The 9,130-nt window shown below is 51.5% G+C and overlaps 1 protein-coding gene across 4 annotated transcripts in view; it reads left to right on the forward strand.

Moving 5' to 3' along the window:
• Positions 1-7,995, forward strand: part of DNMT3A (DNA methyltransferase 3 alpha) — a 97,776-nt gene extending 89,781 nt beyond the window's left edge. For all 4 annotated transcript variants that reach the window (XM_037528405.2, XM_037528406.2, XM_037528407.2 and 1 more), the window contains one exon: positions 298-7,995. In XM_037528405.2, the coding sequence (XP_037384302.1) occupies positions 298-439 (142 nt within the window). In that variant the 3' untranslated portion in view covers positions 440-7,995. The remainder of the gene's footprint in view (positions 1-297) is intronic.
• The last annotated feature ends 1,135 nt before the right edge of the window (positions 7,996-9,130 follow it).

The following is a 9,130-nucleotide window of genomic DNA, read 5'->3' on the forward strand; positions in this document are numbered from 1 at the left end:
ACGTGTGCGTCGGCAGTTGTGGTGTCAGTAAGGCTTCTTGTCCGCAGCAGACTGTTAAGGTTTTGGGAAGTCGAATTACACTCAAATTTTTGACGCCGGGTTTGGCGCCCCGCACCCCCAGGGTGTTCGAGGGTCACCCGTACTAACTTTCTGTGGTAAATCTCTAGGCTCAGTGGCTGGGTGCCCGGCCCGCGGCTGGTGACCTGAGTAATGACGGAGTTAGCGCTGAAGGACAGAGACTGAGCAGGACGGCCTGTGCCGGTGCTCACCGCTGCCCTTACCACCTTGTCTCCCCAGGGTGTTTGGCTTCCCTGTCCACTATACCGACGTCTCCAACATGAGCCGCTTGGCGAGGCAGAGACTGCTGGGCCGGTCCTGGAGCGTGCCGGTCATCCGCCACCTCTTCGCTCCGCTGAAGGAATATTTTGCTTGTGTGTAAGGGACGTGAGGGCAAACTGAGGTAGTGACACAAATTTAAACAAACAAACAAAAAACACAAAACACAACAAAAACATCAAGAACATGAGGATGGAGAGAAGTATCAGCACCCAGAAGAGAAAAAGGAATTTAAAACAAAAACCACAGAGGCGGAAATAACGGAGGGCTTTTGCCTTGCAAAAGGGTTGGATATCATCTCCTGGTTTTTTCAATGTTAATCTTCAGTCCTATTTAAAAAGAAAACCAAGCCCCCCACCCCTTAATTTTTTTTTTTTTTTTTTTTTTTTTTGTTTTTTTTTTTGTTTTTTTTTTGGTGAAACCTTTGTTTTCTACTCTTTTCAGAGGGGTTTTCTGTTTGTTTGGGTTTTTGTTTCTTGCTGTGACTGAAACAAGAGGGTTTATTGCAGCAAAAATCAGTAACAAAAATTAGTAACAATACCTTGCAGAGGAAGGATGGACGTGAAGGATAAAAAAAAAAAGAAAATTCTATAGAAATCTATATATTGGATTTTTTTTTAAACTATATATCTTTTGTTGTCTCTGGCCTGATCAGATAGGAGCACAAGCAGGGGACAGAACATTGCAAGATGCTCAGGCGGCAGGATCCCTGCCAGCCCCAGCCTCTTGCCAGCACCATTCCTGGTTTGCAGAGCAGAACCCATCTAGAGCAGGGAGACGAGAATACCACCAAGACCCTTTTATACAGTATTTCAGGTGCCTACCACACAGGAAACCTTGAAGAAAATCAGTTTCTAGAAGCCGCTGTTACCTCTTGTTTACAGTTTATATATATATGATAGATATGAGATATATATATAAAAGGTACTGTTAACTACTGTACAACCTGACTTCAAAATGGTGCTTTAAAACAGCGAGATGAGTAAAAACATCAGCTTCCATGTTGCCTTATGTGCAAAGGGTGTTAACCGAGGATGGAGAAAGGGAGACAGCGTGAAGACAAGTCGGTATCCTAGGGGGCTCTTTTTCCCCTTGCTTTTTAAACAAGGTGAAGGAGAAGCACTTGGGGACAGCGCTCTCCCGTTTCTCCCTGCCAAAAAAAAAAGGGGGGTACAATGAGGTGGTGGGGACCGTGGAAAGCTGAGAGTGGCATTTCATCCAGGTTCACGCAATAACCTTTTGATTTTTTTTTTCTAAAAGGAGACCCCTCTCGGCGAGATGGCAGGATAAGGGGTCTTCAGTCCCGATTTCTCACATTAGCCGATTGGTGGGCTCCTTGTGTGGGATCAGAAATAATCCAGCGTGCGGGGAAGTGACAGTTCAAACCCCACCTGGAGCAAATAAAAAAACATACAAAACGTACTGGTGCTTTCCTGTCTAAGTCGCCTTTTGTGTGTTCTTTTATGAGGCCCCACCACCCACCCTCTGCGCACAAGGCGGCTGCGGCCCCTGGAATGCGATGTTTTTGGTCATCTCCAAAGGCTGCAGTTTTATACTGGGAGGCTGACGACACCTTTTGTTATCATTATTCTTATGGTTCTGGTTATAATTATGTTTTCAGATTTTCTTTAAGAAAACAAAAACCCAACACCCCTCCCTTTAGGTTTCAAACCGAGGTGCGGGGAGCAGGGTGCTTCTGGTTGGTGGCCCTGGTGCCCTGGCTCCCCCCTCGGGCCAGGTGGGCCGCCGGGCGCCGCGGCAGCTGGGCGGCCCTCCGGCGTCCTTCTCTTCTACTTCCCCTCCTCTCGAGTCGCGTGTGTCAGGGCTGGAGGGAGGGCCGGGCGCCTCTCTCCGCGCGTGTGTGATTGGAGTGGTGTGTGTTGCTTTTCTAGTACTTGGTCTGATGATAGCTGCGCTCTGACTTGAGTCAGCGGCACCTGGAGCCCGGCACGGCTCTCGTTCCTCTTCCTACCGAGGGGGCGGCCTGGTGGTGGCGGTAGGCAGGGACGGCAGAGGTGGCTCCAGGGTGAAGGCCCAATGGGCAGATGCTTAACTGAATAGATGGGGTGTAGATATGTGGCATATAGAGATATATATTTTATAATGGGAGGGGGGAATGGCACCTCCTGGGACTGGCAGAGCTGGGAGGTGTGCTGTTAAGCACACGGTCTCAAGTTCGCATCCCTAGAAAGATAGGGCCTATGGTGATAGGCGCTCTATAAATACATAGATAGGGTCATGTATAAGAAATATTATGTGGTGGGGGAGCGGGGCGCGGGGGCTCAGAATGCTGAGCCTCGGACCCCACTGCAGACATAAGCCCCACACTAATCAATCCCACACTCACACACAGGAACCTATTTCTATATGGATGCATAATGAATGCACACACACACACACACACACACACACACAGAGCCAGGGAGCTCCCAGCGCTGTTCTCCCCAGGATTCAGGACTTTGTGGAGTCGGCCCTGCAGCTATTTACCTCTGTTGCCCTGATTGCAGGTAGACTGTCAATCCCAGAAGTTGCTAGGTGCTGAAGGCAGGGAAAGGAGGAGGTTTTATTTTCGCAGGTGCTCTCCTCTAGCAGGTAGCATTCTATCTCTTTTGCCCCTGGTGATGTCAAGACTCTTCTGTTAGCAACCTGTGATACTGACCTGCAACTCGAGGCACCAGTCAAGTCAGCCCTCAACTCCCCCTACCTATTCTCCCCAACCAAAATAAAATTGGCATCCAAGTCTGTCTTGGCCAGGGGCTTTCATTGGGGGAAAAAAAAAATGGGACGGTGAACCTCAATCTTTGGAATGAAACAAATTAACAATTGGACACTGCTAAACCAAGGCTCTGATTCCCTGCTCATAGCTCTGGAGAAAGCTCACAGCGGGTGGCCTCCGTCACCCACTCCTGTTTTTGGGTGCTTAGTCCCAGACCCCGGTCTACTCCCTTGTCAGATTGGTTAAGGTCATGCCCAGTTGCTTCCCGCCGGCACCGTGACAAGGTGGCAGGTGTTGGTCGGGACGTCCACGGGGCTGGGGCAGCTGGGAGTGGAAAACCGCTGCCCCTCCCTCGTGGGAGTCCCGTTCCTAACCGTGGTGCTCGCCCCGTCCCATCCTCGCTCCTGCCAGGCTCCATCTTCCTGGCCTGGAGTCCACCAGCACCACTTCAGGAGGGCTGGGGGGAGGAGGGCTGCCTCAGGCAGTCCAAGGTGCTCCCTCCCCACCGGCCAGCGCCAAGGTCTTCCCAGCCTCGGTGTCGGGACAGTCTCTTCTGGGCCACCCTCTGCAAAAAGACACCAGCTCTTCTGGTTCCCCTGTGCCTCTGTCCACTACTCATGTGAAGGAGTTTGCCTTTCCCGGGGGCAGGCTCCACCCAGGGAGTTGGCATGGGGGAGGAACTTGGTGGCCTAGGAAGTGGCAAGCCCGAGGAATTAGCATGGGCTTCCAGATGCTCAGAGGAAGCCGCCTTGCTATGGCTGACATGAGCGTAAGTCCCCTGGTCAGACCACCAGACTAGGCCCCAGGCGGCCAGGCGCCCCCCTCCTGGGGTGAGAGTTCATCACTGGTTTTTCCTCCAGTCTAACCCGTGGGCTTGGTCACACAGTAGAACTTGGTAGAGTGCGGGGCACCTTGAGAATGTGCCAATGTGGCCACACCGGGATGCTCTTAATGCTGTCAGGTCCCCCCACCCGCTGCGTGGTTTCTGGGGAGAGGTCAGGTCACCTAAAGGGGCACTGTGCTCCAACAGGCTGAGGCAGCGTCCTGGGCGGGTAACGCAGGGATTGCTGCACTTGATATAGGACTGGGGGAGAGGCAGTGGAGTGGGAGAAGCCAAGGAGGGCCCAGGGAAAATTCTGGGTTATGTTTCCCGTGGGATTTTCTAAAGAGCAGGCCTGTTTACCCTGGAGCTAGGGGTCAGGATGATGCCTCGCTGACTGCAGGTGTCAAGCGAACATGTTGCCAAAGTGAGGGTGGCTGTGGTCCGAGGGGGGCGGAGGGAAGCTGGTGCAAGGTCATGGAGCCCTGGTCTCCTGTGAGGAGGAAGCTGGTCTCCAGCAGGCGGCTGAGGGCCTCGAGCTGGCCGGTGCTGACCCTTCCCCCTTGGGAGCGACTACAGAACAGTCAGCTGGAGAGCAGCAGGTGGAGATGGAGGGGTATCGCTGTTTTTCTCTCAATCCTAGAACCTTCTTGCTATTGCATGTGATTCTAGAAAGCGACTTGCCCACAGAGTGTCTCGGACGTCTTCGCTTGTGACGGGCCTGGAGTGGTTGACTGATGTGAGTTTTGCTGCCTGGAACAGGCAGTCCTGATAGGAAGGCTCGAGAAAGAATGGGCTCCCCTTGCTTCCTGGCTATCTGGGGAAGCCTCGCCGGGAATACCCACCATCTCCAGCACAGGGAGGCCTGTTGCAGGAGCCAAGGGAGGAATGATTCAGTGGCGCCATCTGGGAAATGCTCCCCGGGACAGCTGCAGGCAGGAGTCTCTCTCCAGTTATGTCAGAACAGACCGTGGATTTGGGGGCGTTTTTGAATTCCTGCCATTATCCTGCTTGGTGCAGACTTGCTGTGGCACAGTATTTTTAGGAAGCTCGTAGGAGCCCCTTGGGCTGTGGCTTAGGGTCCCGGGCCTGCCTGGCACAGTGGCCTGAAGGGGGCTGGCAGTTTTCTTCTGACGGGACCGCAGAGCCAAGATTCTGGTGAGAACCGTGTTCCTAGCCAGGCACCCATTTTGATCCAGGAGGAGAGGAATCTGGATTTGTTACCGGGCCTTGTCTAGTCTGGTTGCTCCAGCGCTGGTGATCAGTTGCTTCAGCAGGAAGCAGCTGAAGCCTTTCCCGAACCCCAGAATGGAAGAGGTGTTGGGAGGGGGGCTGGCCCAGAGCTAGAACCAGCCCCTCTCTGCCATTGCCTGATGAGGCACTGATTAACTACAGTGTTGGGGAATCTGGGAGGAAACAGAACAGACCAGCTTAGAGAATGGATCCCACTGTTCTGCCAGAAGCTCTCAACTCTATATTTTGGTGAAGGATGGTTGGGGGCCTTTGGGAAGCGAGACCCCTGTAGCTGCATGTGTGAGACCTGGTAGGGCGAGCCTTGGGTTGGTGGCCTCTTGCTTGTGGCAGTAGAATCTGGGGGAGTGGAATCTGGGGGAGCAGGTTCGAAGCAGTGAGGACAAGGTTGGAAAGTCCCTTTCAAGTAGAGACAGCTGACTCACCCCAGCTGAGGCCCGCAGACCCCTGTTGGAACGCCCCCCCCACCCCCACGGCTCCACAGGAGGGGCCCGGGGAGGGAGCCAGGGTGGCTTGCTCCAGCCTTGTCTAGTGCCCAGCCCTGCCCCGAGGCGATGAGCAGGGAATCAGAGCTTCACCTTAGTCCCATTTCACTTCCGGACAATTGGGTGGCCCAGCCCTAGAATTCAACAGACAACAAAAATGCCGAAATTCCTTAGAATACGCAGAGGGAGGAGGTGACTCAACAAGGTGCTAAAAACATTTTATTAAAAATATATATTGTTAAATTAAGTCTGCTGTCTGGACAATGACTGTTTGTTTTGTTTTCTTGTAGTGGAGTTTAAAAGAGACTATTATTTTACTCTGATATATTATTATTAAAAAGGCATTTTAACTTTGTACTTGAAAACTAAATGAGCGATTTCACGTGTTTTAGCTGAGGCATTGAAGTAGCGGGTGCTTACTTATTTGTGGGAAATCATGTATTCATACTGAAGAGTAAACTCCGTAGCTGATTTGGTAATAACTTTTACTGTTACAGACGATTTCGCTTTGACCCCGGCGGCAGAGCACTTTTACTCCACATTCCACGCAGCTAAATGCAGGACTTACCCCGACCCTTCCCTTCCCGGCCCCGGAAACCTTTCTCTTCCGTTCCTCTTTTTTCCTTTCTTTTTTTTTGTTTTTGTTTTTGTTTTTCCTGGTTCCAGCATCCTTTCACCACTGTATTTTTTTTAGGGTTGCTTCTCTATTTATTGACAATAATAATGTACATTTCACAGTCTGGTTCTGGGACATCCAGGGCGGGGCGCGTGTGTGGGGGGGCCCCCAGCGGGTCCCCCTCGCCGTTCCCCTGGGGTCCTGTTGTATCTCTGTGTAAGTGATGCTCGTGACATAGCTGTTTATGAAATAATTAAAGAGGTCAATGCGTGCAGCAGATGTAGAAAGTCTGTCAATTCCGCCTTCATCACATTTTTTTTGTGCCCAGAAGAATATAATAAAGCTCCTTTCTAATGTACTTGTGCTGGAGAACACTTGAATAAATGGACTGTTTTTGTGCAAAAAGAAAAACGGAAAAAGCACCGTAATAATGTCCTTTTGTCTTGCGTCTCCTTTCCCCTGACATGACTGCTCATGGCCTTCTCCAGGGGGTCGAGGACCCAAGTGGGGCTAGCCTGGGTCCAGACAACGCGATTCTGCCTTTGAGAACATCACCTGCAGGAGCTTAAGTAGGGATTGTCACCTGGGTGGGAAAAATGCCTCCCATGGACCTGAAACTCTAAAATAAGTTGTAGTGACACAGGGGTGCTGGACAAGTCAGTTCTGCCCGATTGGGCCGTAAGAGTTCAGACTGGACCCGGGAGGGGACAATGATGTGTGCCAGTGTGTGGCTCACACAACTGCAGGACTTCGGTTATGGGGCTCTTCCCCACTCGGGGTGGGGGGGGGTTCTCCAGCCCAGAGCGTTTCCGGGGGAGCAGCCAGGGTGAGAGACTGGGCAGTGCAGGGTATGCTCTAGAGCGAACTGAGGTGTTTGCCCTAACAAAAGAGAATTGAGAGATGTTTGCAAACACTGACAGGGCCTGGGTGGTTCCAGAAGGCAGGCAGCAGCTTAAAGAATGTCCTTTGTCACCACCGATTAACAGGACGGGGCCGTCCCTGGTCCCTGAAAAAGTGCCAGACAGCCATTTGGCAGCCCCCAGGTCTGGTCTGGTGCCTTGGGCTTTGGGGAGCCGTGTCACATAGTGACCCCTTCATTCTCAGTTTCCCTTCCCTGTCTCCCCCCATCTGTGAGGAATCCCAGCACAGAGCTGCTGGGAAGCTGCCCCCACACCACAGCCCTCAGGCCTGGCCTCCCCAGCTGGGACGTGGTCTCCTCAGTGCCGGGCAGGTCTGCCTACCGCTGCTTCCCCCGAGGAAGGTTTTTCAAGGTTTCTTTCCAATGCTAGGCTTTAGGGGAGCGTCAGGACCACACCACGTTGCTGGCAGCTTCGAGAAAAAGGTCTCTTTCATGGAACCTTTTTTCTTTACCAAATTGTCAACGTACATTCAACTTCTGGCCTGTTTTTTTCTTAGTATTTCTCAGTATTGATGTAGTATGCATTTTTTAAAAAAGTTGCGTGGCACTATCTTGTTGGATGCTGGTGTTTATATATGTGTTTTATTTTTGCTATAAGTAGATTTGCAATAAATACCTTTCTGTGACGATTCCTCCTTCCCCACCTCCATTTTGTATTTTTTTCCTTCAGACAGATTCCCAGAAATGTAGCTTCTGGGGATAAAGCAGAAGAGCAAGCTGGGTTGTCTGACTCCCTCAAGTGGGTCAGCAACAGTCCAGCTTAGCACGGAGGCTGTCAGTTCAGAGAGAAACAAACATTGGCCCTAGTTTGATCGATTTGAAAGTGTGTTAACCCCAGTGGAGAAGTGAAGACTTAAGACTTTTATTATTATTTTTTAAAGATTTATTTATTTTTAAAGATTTATTTATACAAGAACTGGGGTACAGTCAGGGGTGTGGGAGGGTGAGAGAATTCACCAGAAACAGAGCGGGGAGCAGAACAGGCAGACTGATAAAATACACTGCTGAGGGAAGCAGCGGGCGAGACAGGAGAGGTCTGCTGCACCATGTGGGTAGCTCCCTGGCCGGGGATTGAACTCGTGTTTTAGTAGCTGTGGATAGTTTCAAAGGTTGCATCTTAACCCCTTGCACCACCAGGGAGGCCCAGGACTTCTATGCTTTTAAGAATAAAATGAATTAATGTTTTATTTTATGGTGGCGCACAACCTGCTGTGCCATCGGGGAGGCCCAAAAATTTATTTTTATGCAAGAGCTGGGGTGTAGGCCAGAAGCTTGGGAGGGTGAGAGGATTCACCAGAGACAAAGCAGGGAGCAGAACAGGCAGACGACTGAAATACATTGCTGAGGGGAGCAGCGGGCACGACAGGAGAGGTCTGCCACGCCATGTGGGTATCTCCTTGGCTGGCCGGGAATCAAACCTGCACTGCAGAGGCTGCGGACAGCTTCACAGCGCTGTGCTCAACTCACTGTGCCACTGGGGAGGCCCTATTAATATTATTATTTTTTTTTTTGAGAGGCTAGACATCTGTAGCAAGAAGCAAGCAGTGGCAGCACCTCTATTTGGTCACTATAGTTTGAAAATTGAAAATTAGCCCATGGGTGTGCCCATCCAGAAGTAGCCTGGTGTGGATTGTAATTCAGACAGGATCTTTGAGGCTCTAGTTCTCAGGCCAAGGAGAAATAGGAAGTGACATCAGTGCCCGCTGGTTCTGAAAGCCACTGAGCGCCCTGGGTCATACAAGGTGGGAGGTTTGGTCAGAGCTAATGGGAAGGAATTGCTGGGATAATTTCATTCCTTAAAAATCATGCTGTGGGGGACCTCCCCGGTGGCGCAGCGGTTGAGCATTGGGTTGCGAAGCTGCCTGCAGCCTCTGCGGCGCTGGTTCTATCCCCGGCTGCTCCCCGGCCACCGGAGGAGGGTCCCGCATGGCGCGCAGACCTCTCCTGCCGCCAGCTGCTCCCCTCAGCAGTGTACTTCGGTCCTTCT

This window comes from Talpa occidentalis, unplaced genomic scaffold (genome assembly GCF_014898055.3).
Source record: "Talpa occidentalis isolate TD23 unplaced genomic scaffold, MPIMG_talOcc4v2.1 talOcc4.5, whole genome shotgun sequence".
In the NCBI taxonomy this organism is placed as follows: domain Eukaryota; kingdom Metazoa; phylum Chordata; class Mammalia; order Eulipotyphla; family Talpidae; genus Talpa; species Talpa occidentalis.